A 16437-nucleotide genomic window follows, 5' to 3' on the forward strand; every position below is an offset into this window, starting at 1 on the left:
TATAGTGGACGGAGGCGATTAGCCTACATACATATTTTACTATAAAGTTCTTATACTCGTATTAAACATTAAATAAGTAAATGGACCGGGAATCGAAGCCAGTACCTTCAACAACACATACGAGTATTAGCTTTGCAGGTCTTGCCTATAACCTCTCGGCTACCGTGGCCAAATAAATGAACAAGTAAAAAATAAATAAAAAGTTTATTCTAATATAGATTCAATCAAAAAACGTTTTAAATATTTTCTTTTTAGATTTTAGTTATGTAATTATAATATTTTTAGAACAACTAACAATAGAGGCGTCTTATTATTTTGCTATTGTATTAAAACTTTTTAAAAAGTTATGAAAAGCTGTCAAAAGAAAATAAAAAGCAATGAGCGAGGGTGATTGGAGTATGACATTTAATTTTCCTACATTTGTGTGTGTAAAAGCGTTTTGTTTTTTGTTCTATTCAATAAAAATCAACACGTTGACACCAGTGACGTATTATTTATTTTCGTTCTAAAGCATTTACTACCTACTTTACTTTAAATAAACAAAAATAAAATTGAATAAAGGTATTACAACTACAAAATAAATTTTAAACTAACAAACAAAATCTGATAGTAACATCTATTCTGTAAATTAAGTAAATTTTGGAGGTTCCAGCCTCTTTTCAAGAAGACTAATAAACTTTTCAAGAAGACTGATAAACTTTTCAAGAAGACTGATAAACTTTTCAAGAAGACTGATAAACTTTTCACGGAGACTAATAAACTTTTCAAGAAGACTAATAAACTTTTCACGGAGACTAATAAACTTTTCAAGACAAACATTTCAAGAAGACTGATAAACTTTTCAAGAATACTGCTAAACTTTTCAAGAAGATTGATAAACTTTTCACGGAGACTAAAAAACTTTTCAAGAAGACTAATAAACTTTTCAAGAAGACTAATAAACTTTTCACGGAGACTAATAAACTTTTCACGGAGACTAATAAACTTTTCAAGAAGACTAATAAACTTTTCACGGAGACTAATAAACTTTTCAAGACAAACATTTCAAGAAGACTGATAAACTTTTCAAGAAGACTGATAAACTTTTCAAGAAGACTGATAAACTTTTCACGGAGACTAATAAACTTTTCAAGAAGACTAATAAACTTTTCACGGAGACTAATAAACTTTTCAAGACAAACATTTCAAGAAGACTGATAAACTTTTCAAGAAGACTGATAAACTTTTCAAGAAGACTGATAAACTTTTTAAGAAGACTAAAAACTTTTCAAGAAGTAGTCTTCTTGACTGAAAAATAGCTTTTTGAAATTGTATTGGCTAAATTGAAGTATTGCTGTGTACAGTCAATAAATGGACTGCATTTGATAAATAATATGGTAATCACCTAAATAAATATATACTACAATTATGTTTAACGAAAAAAAAAACTTTCGAAAGTATGTTGGTAGGGTGTTAAGTCAGATTCAATATGGTAGACGGGAGGGCCTTCCCATCAAAGTCGATACGTAGGCGGTCACTGACGTAACCTTTTGTGACCGCTGATAGCTTCCATCTCTCGGACCACTAATAATTTGCTGTTTTAGGGCGTTAGTTCAATCAAAGCTATTAGAAATTGTATGTTAGTCAGTCACTGTTAATGTCTTTCGAGCTGACTTCAGTTCAATTTTAAAATTCCAATTATTCGCCTAAGTCTTCACAAATTTTGAATATTTGCAAAATTTAAAAAAAATTTTAAATTACTTTTTTATATGTTAAATTTCATATGTCTTTATTTTTCTGGCAATCCACATGATTTATTTCTCATTTACACTTCGCATTTTAAAATTGTTTATTAAATTTTAAGTTTATTAAAATAAATCAACGTAACAACACAAAATTGCACAAATTACAGATTAATTAAATTAACAAAATGCAGAAAAAACATAGCAAACGAAGTTCACAAAAACCCGTAGATTTGGGAATGATTGATCCTAAAGCCTTGGAGGATAATATTGGGAGGATGTCACTTTCTTCTAAAGATGAAGACGAAGAAGAGACTCCTAAAGAGTCGCCCAGTTTTAAGAAATTGAGCACCGCTGCAAAAGGTAGTTACAGAAATTTTTTAAAGAAAAAAATAAACATTGTTCTACAGCGACTTTTTTTTTCGTTAAGCCGGAGAGCTGTAGAAGTGCTTTCAAAAAATCTAAAACCTTTTACAGACGTCTAAATGATTAATTATTGGGTTACCTTTAGAATTATAACTAGATCATTGAGCCTGAGACAAACTAAACCTTAATTTGTTAAAAATTACCATGGAAACCCAGCTCTATTTACCTCCACAAATCTTATTTGTTAAAAAAAAATATCGATAGATCAATAGAGTAATCGACGATTCATATTTTAAACAATGAGGCGCGATTATTAATTAAAAAACATTCTTTTAACCGAAGTTTTGGCAAATTCACGTTGCCTTATTCAAGGCCTGTTTAAAGAATTAAAACCTTTTTAAATTCGCCTCTATACAGGTAAATATAATGAATAAGAAATATAAATATATTTGAAATAATTATCAAACGTAATGCCTAAATTTAAACGATCTTTAAGTCAAACTACTGGAGCAGCTGTTGTGTGTGGTAGCGGGTAGCTAATACGAGATGCGGCTAATAAATAACGAGACTGATGCTGCTACAGAAAAACTATGCATGCACCAAATCCTAACGACTGACAGCTGTACAGCAGTAAAGCCTTCTCTTTCGATTGCAGCGTCTCACGTGTTTGTAGAGAAATCTGTCTGACCGGAACCGTTTCGTTTTGCCGAAAACATGATACTACTCATGAAGTAGAGCAACGAATTGTCGTGAAATTTCACATGAAACTTGGTAAAACCGCTACTGAAACTTATCTTTTATTAAAAGAAGTGTATGGCGATGTATTTTTTTCACGTGCGCGAGTTTTTGAGTGGTTCAAGCATTTCCAAGATGGCCGAGAAGACGTCGCAGATGATGACTGCCCGGGTCGCCCTTCCACGTCCAAAACGGATGAAAATATCGATTATAATTAAACAACATCACTACCGTGAGGTGCTTCTTGCTCAACTCCGTGAAACAGTAAGGAAAAAAAACGACCCGATTTGTGGAAGAACATGTCATGGGTTCTCCACCAAGACAACGCGCCGGTTCACACTGCATTGACGTCTGTCAAGACGTTTCTAGGCCAAGTACAACATTCCAGATTTAGGTCATACGCCTTAGTCGCCTAACCTGGCCCCATATGACTTTTATCTGTTTCCCAAAGTCAAATCTGCATTAAAAGAAACACGATTTCAGTCCGTTGAAGCTGTGAAAGAAAAAGCGGCACGCGTCATGCAGGTGCTCACAGAAAAAGACTTCCAGCACTGTTTCGAACAATGGTAAATTCGTATGGAGCGTTGTAGGGATAGGGGAGGGGTGTATATTGAAGGTGATAATAACTAAATATGTATAAATTTAAAATAAAAGGTTTTACAGCAATAGTTTCGTTATTTAATAGCCACACCTCGTATAAAAATTATGTGTTACTGGCATGTGACCAGAGCCACTATTGTTAAGTTCAGAGTGCACTTTATAACTACGCCACTAAGTTCAGAGTTCACTTTATAACTATGCCACTAAGTTCTGAGTTTACTTTATAACTACAAATTTACAAAAAAATATTAGTTATATTTTACTGGATAAATGTGTGTAAAGCGTTGGTGGGTGTATTTGAATACAACAGTTATTCTTACAAACTAATCCTGCCTAGCTGCTCACCATTTTATAACAATGATTTTACTGGTTTACCTTATACATATATTTTATTTAATAATTATTTTTTCTTAGAATTGATTTAATAAAACTTTGCGTTTAATAAAGTAATAATTTATGTTAGGCCCCGTAACAATATTCATCTCCTACTAAATACATTTAGTCTAACTTATAGAGGGTCCGATATGTTCACGTACACCTAAATGTGCTTCAATACGAGTACGTCTTCCTGAAAAATAGACGATAGTTATGAAAAAAAAAAAAATAAGTGTTCAAATGATGCAGACCTTACATGATCGTTATTATAGAGAATATATATATATATATAGTCTAACTTATCTTAGTCCATAAAAAAACTAAATCTTATTAAATAAATTAATATTAATATTAGAAAAGAAAATATATAGTAAAATAAATTGTTTTTAAGGTATAAAAAGTGTACATGCACAAGTAAGATCGCCCAAAACAACAGACCCATCAAAATACAGAGATAATAACTGTCCGGGCAAATTAAATCAAATTGATGCATTATTGGATTCAATAGAGAATGAAATTGCTTTAATAAAAACCATGCTAATGAGTGCAAACGATAAAAATGAAAGATTTAGTGATAGAATGTCTTCGCTAAAATTTCAAATCAATAAAATGAGTCAAAATTTTAAAAATTTTAAACGTAAAAGCAAGCCAAAATCAACGGAAATTGATATTAATTAATTTATTAAATCAAGCGTTGTTTGTTGCATGTGCAGTTTTATTTTACTAATAACTTGATGACGGTATTGACTAGTTGCAGCTTGCTGGTTAACATTTTGGTTTATACATGAATAAATTAAGTTAGAATAATTGTTTTAGTTTTTTTGAATGCTGATATTTTCATTTCACTTTTATATTTTAAAAAAATTGGCAAAAATTTGATTGAAAATGTTGACAAATGTTCTTTAATCTTAAAATTTGATACGATGGAAATACTTTGCTTACCTGTGACAAGAAGGAGTAAAGGCTTTTGGTGGAAGTGAGAGAGGAAGTGGAACGTCTAGTTCTGTTTGTCAAATAAACGATCAAGAATCTTCCTTCTAGAAAGTCTCCAGGATACGACCTCATCACCTCTGAAATTCTCCGCCACCTACCTAAGAAAGCTATCATCTACCTCGCCTATATTTACAACTCTGTCCTTCGTACTACATACTTTCCGCAATCCTGAAAGTATTCAGTGGTGCGAATGATTCCAAACCCTGGAAAACCAGCTCACCTACCCTCATCCTACAGACCTATCAGCCTACTGCCGACTCTAGGAAAAGTTCTTGAAAAACTGTTACTTAAGCGTATTAACCCCATATTGTCGGAGTTTGGTGTTATACCAGACCACCAATTTGGTTTCAGGCGTTATCATAGTACTGTTCAACAATGTCACCGGGTTGTGGATGCTATTGCTTCAGCACTGCAGAGAAAACAGTATTGCTCAGGGGCGTTCTTAGACGTAAGCCACGCCTTCGATCGTGTTTGGCATCCTGGATTACTGTTTAAACTAAAAAAGCATCTTCCCTCAACATACTACCTCATTCTGCGCTCCTGTCTTTCTGATGGATTCTTTCAAGTCAGTACGGGCTCAGCAATCTCTTCTTTCTCGACAGTGGGGGCGGGAGTGCCGCAGGGGAGTATACTTGGTCCCGTTCTCTACACAGTATACACATCAGACATACCTGTACAACCCTCTACACTACTCTGTACATATGCAGACGACATAGCCATACTAGCTACAAGTACACATCCTTCATCAGCTTCATACAAGTTACAGACACATTTACATAAAATAGAATCCTGGGCAAAAAAGTGGCGGATTGAAATGAACCCACAGAAATTGCAGCATGTTTACTCTCCGGCGGGGCTCCTGTCCACCTGTCCTTTTCAACAGCAATCCTCTTCCTTGTGCGCTACTTTGGGCTCTACATAGACAAACGACTCACGTGGAACCCACAAACTATACTTAAAAGACAAGCAATGACGAAACGTGCGAAACTGACATACAGACTTCTTGGATGACGCTCCAAATTGCCCATTGAACTCAAACGCTTAATATACTACACTACTCGTATTCTCAAACCTATGTGGACTTACAGACTAGAGCTGTGGGGTTCAGCTAAACCTACAAACATACGGACAGTACAAACATTTCAGTCAAAACTCCTCCGACAGATAGCTGACGCTCCTAACTACGTGACTAACCTCACTCTTCACACCGACCTCAACCATTCCCTGCATAGACCAACTCGCTAAGACTATATACCAAAAATTCCATACTACTCTCTCGCCTAGCTCTAATCCTCTTGTACTGTCTCTCGCTTCCTCTGACATCCCTAATACTCCTCGCCGACTGAATCGCCAATGGCCCCGCGACTTCCTCGCAGTCTGAAGACCTAAACGTCATCCTTCTCCTATCTCTCCTCTCTCCTCACATTCTCCTCTCTAATATGGAGAGTTCTACCGCTGGGTAGTTTCTCTCCTCCTGCTCTCCTCCCGCATCAGTTCATCACTCTCTCCATATTTACTTATTGTATACAATGTATTCAGATTGTAAATTACAAAATAATTTATTATAAGGGGACACAGATTAACAACAATTTACGGGTTTTGCCAAGTTATAATGCTTTTGAGATTATTGAAACTAGGTTTGAATTAGGCTGCATAAAAGTGACAGCATAAAAGGGACTAACTGGGATTTTAAAAATCAATATATCAATAAAAGATCTATCATCGGTAGATCTCATTGCGTTTATTGCAACAATCAGAGTTTAGAACCAAAAGAACTGAGGCAAGAAGGAGTTCCTGAAGTTTCCGCTACTTTTTCTGCTTTTTAAAAATGAAGTAGGAAAATGATTTTTTTGGTAAATGTGTACTCTACCTTATTCTAATTGCTGGTGTTAAGGATATGAAAGGAAAAAGGCCAATCAAAATATTTTAACTTTAGAAAAATGATAGAAGTGAATAAATTCATCTTTAACAAGGAGAAAACAAAATCTTCTTAGATAACACTGAACAGTCTAACTTTTGGTGAGATTGGATTGTTAATTAAAGTAAGTCGGTTAGCCCAAAAAGAGGTTTTACAGATAGAAGTTCTGAGATTAACCTACATTGAGCTTATTCACTCCAGGATGACCTCCAGCGATGAACAATGAGGGAGGCTTCAACTAAAGCTGCAATAATTTTTAAGCTAAAAGAAGACAAAAGAAGGCTGTAAAAGCTATAATACATAAACAGAAACTTTAAAGTCTTTAAAGGGCAAACAATTTAGAGAGATATGAATCCCTTACAGCACCAAACAGTAATAACATTGACGTAATCTTTAACAGGTTCCAGAAATCAAAACGACGTCCGAAAATTGCAAATTGTCTTAAAAAATCTAAATACTGCATTTCGGAAAAAAAGAAAAAAATTACACCAACTGGTGCTAAAAGAAATATCTGGTGCGAACAAAATGCGAAATATTGGTAGAATATTTATAATATACGAGAATAAAAACACAATCAAAAATGCCCTAAATCAATTACTCTAGAAAACTCAATTAGAAAAAAAAAAAATTCGATATTAATATGAAATTTGGAGATAATTTACGAGACACTATTGAGAAAGAATATCTAGATCTAAATCTATTTGTTAATACATTGTGTAATTTAGGAGTTTTGGTAGTTCCAGAATTTATAAACTCAGAATATTATATTAATAATAAAATATTTAATTAAAAACAGCTGCCACCTACAGGCTACAGGGTGTCCCAAGCTGTATGGATAACGACTTTTTCTCTGAAACTAAGGTAGCTAGAAAAAAAAACTAAAAAATAAGTGCCCCTTAGGTTTTTGTTAGAAATTCAAATTTAATTTGTAAAAATTGTTTTCGGTGCTTCCAGAAGCAAGATACAGGCACCCCTTACTGCCAAAGAAATAGATTCGGCTTTAACCGAGTTACAGGCATCTATATGCTTTAGTTCATCCACAGATGCAATCCCGGCTCGATTCTGATACACCTAGATTTAGAAATGATTTTAGGTAAGCAGAAATACGAAAAGAAAGAAAAAAGTTATGAATAATCACCTTGTTTTTCAGGTATCCCCAAAGGAAATAGTCCATAGGTGTCAAATCCGGTGAACGAGGTGGCCACTGAATCGCCTCACGTGTCGATGTAACACCATCAGGCATGTAAAGAGATACCTCGATAGGAAATTTGATGGGCGTTATATTTTAATGTTTACTGAAAATTATATTTCAAGTTTTCTTTTCCTTGTTTTTTAATGTAATTTGCGGGAAAAACGGCTAAAAACGCTTTTCTTGATTTTTTTTTATTACTAACAGCCCTGATTTGAAGCTTAGTTCCTTTATTTCAATAATTATCTTGAAAAATACCTTTAGGAGAGTTCTGAGATCTGAGGGTTGGGTTTGATAAGGGAGGAGAGCTCTTAAAGGAAGGAATACTGAAGGGCTCTCTAAGGGATTGATTCATTCATTCATAAATCTTATCTAGAAACCTTTAAATCTAATTCCTACCAAATGCTTTCAAATGATATAAAAGATTATTGGTAAATTAGAATTACTTCAAGAAATGAGGTTGTGGGCAAGTCACAATGAGTAAGTATTTCTCAACAGATTCACAACTTGAATTTTATATAGGGTAAAGTCGGGTGAGATGGCCACCATTTTATTTGGAGGGTGCCTGCAAAATTTTGGTAAGAGCTAGGCTTACTTTATTATTATTTTTGGAAACCTCATACGCTCACAAACATAAGATAAGGAAAAACTTTCAGAAAAAATGCTAAGGGAAACATTTTAAAAATAACAGAAAAAAAATGACTGGTTACTTAATATTTACTTATTATTCTTCTTTTTAAATGCGCTTTTACTACAATTTTGGCAAGCGTATGCACAAGAAGAGCAATTTTCGTGAAACCACTTCCGGCATATTATGCATTCCAACCAATCTTTTCTTTCTGGTCTTGTAGCTTTCCCCATATCCTGTACATTCAGTTTCATCGATTTATGAAATGGCATCACTTTCCTCTTCAAATTGGATTCCTGTTCCGTCCTCTTCATCGGAACTTGGGGAAGGTGAGCGTTTTCTTTTTCGGACAATCTTTTTATTTAGAATTGTCTCTTTGGGGATGGTATTTCTTGTTGGTTTGGAATTCTTTCCTACTCCGTTTTTCACAACAGCAATGTGCTCGGGTGAAGTTAATAAAGTGGCAGCAGACTTGGCGTTTTGTCTGTATTATTTGTAATATTTTGTTATTAGTACGAAAAAAAGAAGACACTCCCGTAAAATTGCCTATCCAGAAATCTCTTTACATGCCTGATGGAGTTAGGTATATCGACACGAGGGGGGGATACTGAAAAATACTATTTAAATTTATTTTTGTTCTAATTTTTCCACCCGTAGGTATTTGTTAAACTATCGAATAATGCAATAAAAATTGATATCGTAAAAATATCCAAAATAAACATGTTTTGAACATTATATTTCCGGTTTCATACTTCTAATGTGATGCAGAATCAAAAAAGTTAATGAAATATTTTCCTGAAGTAAAAGAAAGTAAAATCTAGATCATTGAATGAAAGTGAAAGAGCACCATTTTATTTACTGGATAACTGTGCTTTTATTGGTGTGGGAGTGGACCATTTTGAGTACAATGTCCGCAATAAAAGTCCATTGAGTGAAGTTTTATTCTGAATGATAGATTTTAAGTAAACAATTTTGTATTTCTGGGTAAATGATTTTCCCCGCAAACCTTGACACTAATTTTAAAGAGACCACTACTTATTGACAATGTACCTTCTAATGAATAATTAAAAATTCAATCAAGGGAAAATAATTAAAATAATATGCAAACTATGGGAAAACATTATACATTGTACACGATAATAGTAGCATTTTTGCTTAAGGTGGCCACTCCTCTAAAATAGTAAAAAACATCTAGACAATCATTGATGGAGGCCTAGATATTTTGTGTGTAGCAAAAGAGTTTTAGTCCTATTTTCTATTGTGCTGGTGATAATTTTATTTTTTGCAAAATTATTTGAAGCTTTGTGTTTTTTGTCTTTTCATATTCTGTTATACTTAATTCTAAAATTATTACACATCGAAGAAGACTACGATTGATCAGATTTTGACGCACCTTAAATGTATAAATAAAGGAAATTTCTTGACTTAAATCCAAAATTTTGTATTAAATTCCATCCGTAAATAAAGATTTTAGTAAATTCAAAAAGCTAAATATTTTGCTTTTTGTCTCTTTTGTGTTGGTGGGTCAGTTTTTCTTGATTTTTGACCGAACTAAGGAACACTTAAATCAAACGTAAGACATGAATGAACATTTTTTGTGATGATGATGGACCAAATATGGATGTCCAAAAATAAGAATAGAAAAGTTTAAATTAGAAATTAAATAAAATCTTTAGCTATTTAATAAGTTATTTAAATTATTTAAGTAACACAATCATTGTTGGAAGAATAATTATACAGAATATTATATTTAAAGTAGGCGCCACGGTAGCCGAGCGGTTAGAGGCGATACATATTAGCTTTAATATGCATTGTGGTACTGGGTTTCGATTCCCTGTCTTAGGCCTTGGATTTTACTTAATGAATGAAATTTACAGTAAAGTACATTTGCTAGTTGCCTATGTCCACGACACCTAATTGGTAGTTGGACGTAAGCCCGCCTGAAAAAATAAGCAATTACTATTACTACTACTTATATTTAAAGTAATCTACATCGACAGCTTTGTAGCCTTGTATTGACATTGTGTATTAAAAGATAAAATGTTCCAGTTATTTTAAAGGAGTTAGAAATGCGAGCTTTCGATCTAGGGACAAGGTCCAAGTAATGGCGAACCTTTTGAGCTCGGCGCGTTAATATTTTGAAAAACCCTAACTTAACTCTGGTGCCAAAAAAATGTATAAAGTGGACAAAAACAGATAAAAAAAAATGTATTTTTACGAAAAAATGATAGAAACAACGATAAATCAAATGGTACAAAAACTAGAAATTAGTGACTCTTTTTTGGCCATGAAGTTCACTAATTCTTCGATTGCAGATTCATACTTGGTTCAGTTTAAGGTTAAACAAGCACCCCACTACGAGGGTCGTTTGAAAAGTCCGTGCAAAAATAAAAACTACTTAATTTTTTGGGGTAAACCTTTTTTATTTTTCAACATAGTCTCCTTTTAGGCTTATACACTTCGTCCAACGCTACTCTAGTTTGTTGATCCCTTCCGAATAATAGGATTTGTCCAAGTCTGAAAAATAGCCATTCGTTTCTGCAATCACCTCCTCGTTTGAATAAAATCTTTTTCCCGCCAGCCATTTCTTCATATTGGGGAACAAATAGTACTCCGAGGGAGCCAAGTCTGGAGAATAGGGGGGATGTGAAACGAGTTGGAACCCTATTTCCATTAATTTTGCGACCACAACTGCTGAGGTGTGAGCTGGTGCGTTGTCGTGATGGAAAAGGACTTTTTTGTGGGCCAATCGTGGGCGTTTTTCTTGCAGCTCGGTTTTCAAACGGTCCAATAACGATGAATAATATGCACCTGTAATAGTTTTACCCTTTTCCAGATAGTCGATGAGGATTATTCCTTGCGAATCCCAAAAGACAGTCGCCATAATCTTTCCGGCCGAAGGAACGGTCTTCGCCTTTTTTGGCGCAGATTCCCCCTTGGTAACCCATTGTTTAGATTGTTCTTTGGTCTCTGGAGTGTAGTGATGTATCCATGTTTCATCCACAGTGACGAAACGTCGCTTAAAATCCTGCGGATTCTTCTGGAACAGCTGCAAACCGTCCTTGCAACACTTCACACGATTTCGTTTTTGGTCAAGCGTGAGCAATCGCGGCACCCATCTTGCGGATAGCTTTGTCTTGTCCAAATGTTGATGCAAAATATTATGTACCCGTTCATTCGAGATGCCCACAGCACTAGCAATCTCACGCACCTTCACTCTTCTGTCATCCATCACCATATCATGGATTTTATCAATGATTTCTGGAGTAGTAACCTCAACAGGGCGTCCAGAACGTTCAGCGTCACTTGTGCCCATATGGCCACTCCGAAAATTTTGAAACCACTTATAAACTGTTCTAATCGAAGGTGCAGAGTCACCATAATGTTTATCAAGCTTCTCTTTAGTCTCCTGAGGCGTTTTGCCTTTCATAAAGTAGTGTTTAATCAACACACGAAATTCTTTTTCGTCCATTTTTTGAAAATCACTCGACTTCCTCGATTCAAACGAATGCCAAACACAAAGAAATAGACCGATCTGGTTGATACTTGGTGTGTGTTCTTCCAAGAGATGCTACTAACTAAACATAACCTCGATACGCGCCAGTGGTGCTATCTCTTTGACTTTGCACGGACTTTTCAAACGACCCTCGTAACTTCATCTTAGCCAGAACTCCATCGTAGCCAGTTTCATTTGTTTCGTTTCAAACAAATCGGATTATTTAATGCCGAGAACTAAGTCTCACAAAATTCATTCAAACAGTTAGATGTTTATGTTGTTAAAAAATGTCAGGTAATCTGTTCCAAGCATTCAAAATGTTTTTGTTCATAGTTGCCCTCTACTTCATGATTCAAACAATTTCGTTCCAGATTTCCAAGTTTCATATGAGTCTAATCTTGAAAATCTGCAAGTTGCATCTCTAAATCCCATGTCACAGGTCATCGCCATCACGGAACTTGGTTATCTTCTGGGGTGTGAAACATATATTACAGTAGAATTATAATGTATCGTACACTGATTTGATGTAAAAAATTAAGTTTTATAAAAATCAATATACAATACTTAATAATTTATATTATATAATTGAGCTGTTATTTTGGGAAGTGGTATAAGTCCATTTTTCCATGTATCGAGGAATTTAAGGTTTTGCATTTATTACTATTGTCACTATTTTCGCCCACACAACGACCACAACGCCCCACCTTAAAAGCTGGGTCGAAGTGGGCGTTCAGAGTTGGCGCAATTTTTAAAACAAAATATGGCGACGGATAAAATTATCTCATGTAAATGAAAGTATTATTTCATGTAAATAATAGAATGTGTTTCTCGAAAGTCTACAAAACATAAATAAATAAATAATTACTTATCCCTTTACATACTAAATCACTGAATAACAAAATCATTTACCTGAAATAACTTTTAAATTCTTCATTTGAATAAAGATCAATTACTCTGATAGCTAATAATACGTAGCCTAAGTTTTCGCTTTTTATCATTGCGATTTTGTAAAATTGCATTCCACTCTAATCGGAACTAGATAAAGAACTTTCTAAAGCATTATTAATAAATATCCAACTGTTGCCACAAAAGACATTTTAATTTTATTTAAACGTAAATTTTATAAATACTCCAAAATGCAATATAAAAAATTGAATTATATATATTCTTTTAATATAAGTCAGCTTTACCAATAATTAATAAAGTTTATTATAAATTTGCTTATAAATGGGGTTTAAATTAAAAAATAACCTCTTCAAGCTTCTAACTTATTTTCGAGGCCGCCATGTGTAATGTTTACATGAACGGTAAAAAAGCCCACAGACCATTCCACTTGGGTTTTCGATCGCAACGCTCACAAGCAAGTGGAACGGGCAAAATCGCGGTCGTGGTCGTGGTCGTTGTGGTCGCCAAGTGGAACGCACCCATAATGAAACTTTTGGATATTTCGATCTAGTCTCTAGATCGAAAGCTCGGCAAAAAATTAAAAAATAATGACTGTATTTGGCATTATTCTTTTTTCCTTCAATAAATATATTTGACAATTGCTATAATTATTGTTACGGCTAATCATTAGATAAAGTAAATGAGATGATAAGATTTTTGTAAAATTAGCGTTAATATAACCAATTTTTTTAGGAAGTCTTTCCAAAGTATCTTGCTTATCAAAAGCAAATATCGAAATAATTTTGACAAAAATTGCTAAATTTCAAAATGAACTCGAATTTATAAGAGCTTTGATAACGTCATTCAACAGACTAAATAAACAAGTTGAAAAAAATTTTAATTTGTTGAGGCATAACTATAAAACTATGTGTCAAAAATTATCTGAGTTAAAGAATTAATAAAAATGTATTTACTGTGTATATTTGCGTTTAAAAATTACCGTTTAATTTTAGCTTGGTAAATTTACATGTATAAATTAAATAAACCTAAATTAAACATAAATATAATTGGTTCTGTAAACAATCAGTAACCTCCTTAGAGAATGCTTATACAGGCGCCTATATTATACATATAGTGAAACTTCTGGACATTTCGAACTCCCCTGAATTTACAATATTATTACAATTATTTCAACAGCAATATCAATCTCATACTAACAAACATTTAAAATTCCATCCTCGCCGAATGCCGTACTCATAATGTCCAATTTTTAGTTAGTTTTTTTTTTTTTTTTTTTTTTTTAATAAAAACTTGTCAAACTTTAAAAACGAATCATTTTACAGTTACATCTCCACCAACTAATATATTAGACAAATTTAGAAGGAAACGCTCGTCCAAACGTATGGGACCAAGCAGGCTCTCTGGGGAACCACCAGAAAGAACGGAGAGTCAGCAAAATATGACAGCTTATTCGAACTCTCAACTCAGCAGACCGGCCAAAAACAAATTAGGCTAGTGATCTATTATTCAGTACTACAATTAAAATGGAATGGCAGTTAGTATAGTGGTTACGAAGCGAGGCTTTGTAAGTGGGACCTCTCCAGTTCGAATCCTACGTGTAGCTTTTATTTTTTTTTATTTGCTAAAATAAATGTTAGTAGTTTAGTATGTGCTTCTGTCCCCGTTTATGACGCCTAATTGGTAGTTGGCCTGAAAAAATGGGCGATTATTTTATATATATTTTTTTAATTCCTAAAAAAACCTTTATCCTCAGGAAAGAGTAAAGAGGTTCTAAAAGCGGGAAATTCTCTAAAATCCTTCATCTAAAAGCCGAAATTTATGAAGGATTTTTTTTTCTTTTTTTGAGATCGTCGAGTCTTCGAAATCCGCATTAACTGCGTAAAACTTTGTACTCCTGCTCCGTTTTCGATTCATACATCCTTGCACGATTCACCAATTGGCCAGTTTGGAGTTGCCACATGCTTAAATTGGGCTGGCTAAGTGCTCGGAAAAGAATGAGATTACAGCCGAAGAGAGGATATCTTGATCCCTAGGGCATAGGCTTCCTCTTCCTCTTCAGCCAAACAATAACTCTCTTTTGGGCATATCTCATGCTGGTGAAAGATCGGAGATGAGTGGATGTGATGCTTTGTTGGAGTTTACCTGAGGATTTGCTAATCCAAATAGTTGCACTATCTTTTCAAATTATACATTCATGGTATCGTGATGGCTGACGTAACAGAAACGACGACAAAAAATACTTGTTGATCTTGAAGATAAATTTCCTGTTAGATTATTTCAACTAGGTGCAATTGCAATTGCAATATAGGTTCCTTAGATACAGAAAATTTTATTTAATTGTTAACGAAATAGTAAACGGTGTATAATGCATTTATGAGAATATAGAAATATTATTACAAGCGGTTTCCGCCAATAATACGTTGCAGTTTAATTTAACTGCTTTATAAAGCAGTTAATCACGACTGCATACTATTAACCAGTTAAGTGTATTTGACGTGTATACACGTCAAACCAAATCTCTGGTATACTCGTCGTAAAAAATATAAAATTGCCAATAACTATAAAAACTCGAAATTTTAATAAAATACAATAAGAATATTATTTGGTGGGATGTTTCCTTTATCTTCCCAATAGAACTGCGGTGGGATACAGCCAAATGATAAGTGGTTGGTACCATGTTTGGTCTCCGCATTAGGGATTGGAAATTACGCAGGTCTCAACCATCGTGCAATGCCCGTTTTTACCTTAGATAGAGGTTCAGGACCTCAGTATGAACATGATTTCATTTTGCACAGAATTCAAAAAACTCTTTTCTTCCTTGTAAAAGCTCTTGCGTCCCTAGTTAACTAGGAGCAATGCATACGTGAAGCGGTGCAAGATTTTGAATGAGCACAAAATGTTCTGTAATCTCAAGCCCCATAGATTGCAGAAAAAGTCGCTTGCCGTGACTATTATGACGTTGTAAACTTTTGGTTATATTTGCCCTGCGTTCGACGTGTATACACGTCATTGTCTGATTTTAATACCGCACACTGTGGGGGGGGGGGGTTAAAACTAAATTCCACGCTTAACTGGTTAATTCAGGCCTAGAAATGTTATATTCAATTAGAAACGTCTTTTTTTAATTTAAAAAGAAAAATCGTGGAAACATATTGCGAAGATAATCGCGTAGAAATAAAAAACGAATTTAGAAAAGTAACTTTGATTACAATATATCGAGTAAAAGCTCAAAGTGTAAAGCGAGGATGATTTATAAAACAAAATTTAATTTTTAGTAAGTTTGGCTCATGGCTTCCACACAGAAGGCAGGGTGGAGCCTAGGTCCGCTGATAGTGTCTCCAAGCATCCCCTACAGCGACACACATTCGTTGGACATAGGTTTTAAAAACATATTTCAAAAGAGCGGTAAGGATCTGGTCTGCAAACAATACAAAAAGCTGTTTTGGTACTGATGTGAAGAGTAGCTGATATTTTAAAGTTCTGTCCAACAAATTGATCCTAAAAATAATC

General features: G+C 34.2%; 2 protein-coding genes across 7 annotated transcripts in view; both read left to right on the plus strand.

The window, feature by feature from the left end:
• Positions 1 to 16437, plus strand: part of LOC141452295 (uncharacterized) — a 592044-nt gene that overhangs the window by 541383 nt on the left and 34224 nt on the right. The gene's annotated exons all lie outside the window — the stretch shown is intronic.
• Positions 1 to 16437, plus strand: part of LOC141452335 (uncharacterized) — a 94777-nt gene that overhangs the window by 76473 nt on the left and 1867 nt on the right. The window contains exons 1-2 of one of the 3 annotated variants that reach the window (XM_074124367.1): positions 1791 to 2084; positions 14250 to 14417. In XM_074124367.1, coding sequence (XP_073980468.1) covers positions 1910 to 2084; positions 14250 to 14417 — 343 coding nt within the window. In that variant the 5' untranslated portion in view covers positions 1791 to 1909. Of the gene's footprint in view, positions 1 to 1790; positions 2085 to 4188; positions 4502 to 14249; positions 14418 to 16437 lie in introns of those variants that run through there. The other 2 variants (XM_074124368.1, XM_074124369.1) reach the window with 2 other exon arrangements.

The sequence above is a fragment of the Rhodnius prolixus genome, unplaced genomic scaffold, assembly GCF_049639745.1.
Source record: "Rhodnius prolixus isolate KJV_2025 unplaced genomic scaffold, Rpr scaffold_3, whole genome shotgun sequence".
In the NCBI taxonomy this organism is placed as follows: Eukaryota; Metazoa; Arthropoda; class Insecta; order Hemiptera; family Reduviidae; genus Rhodnius; species Rhodnius prolixus.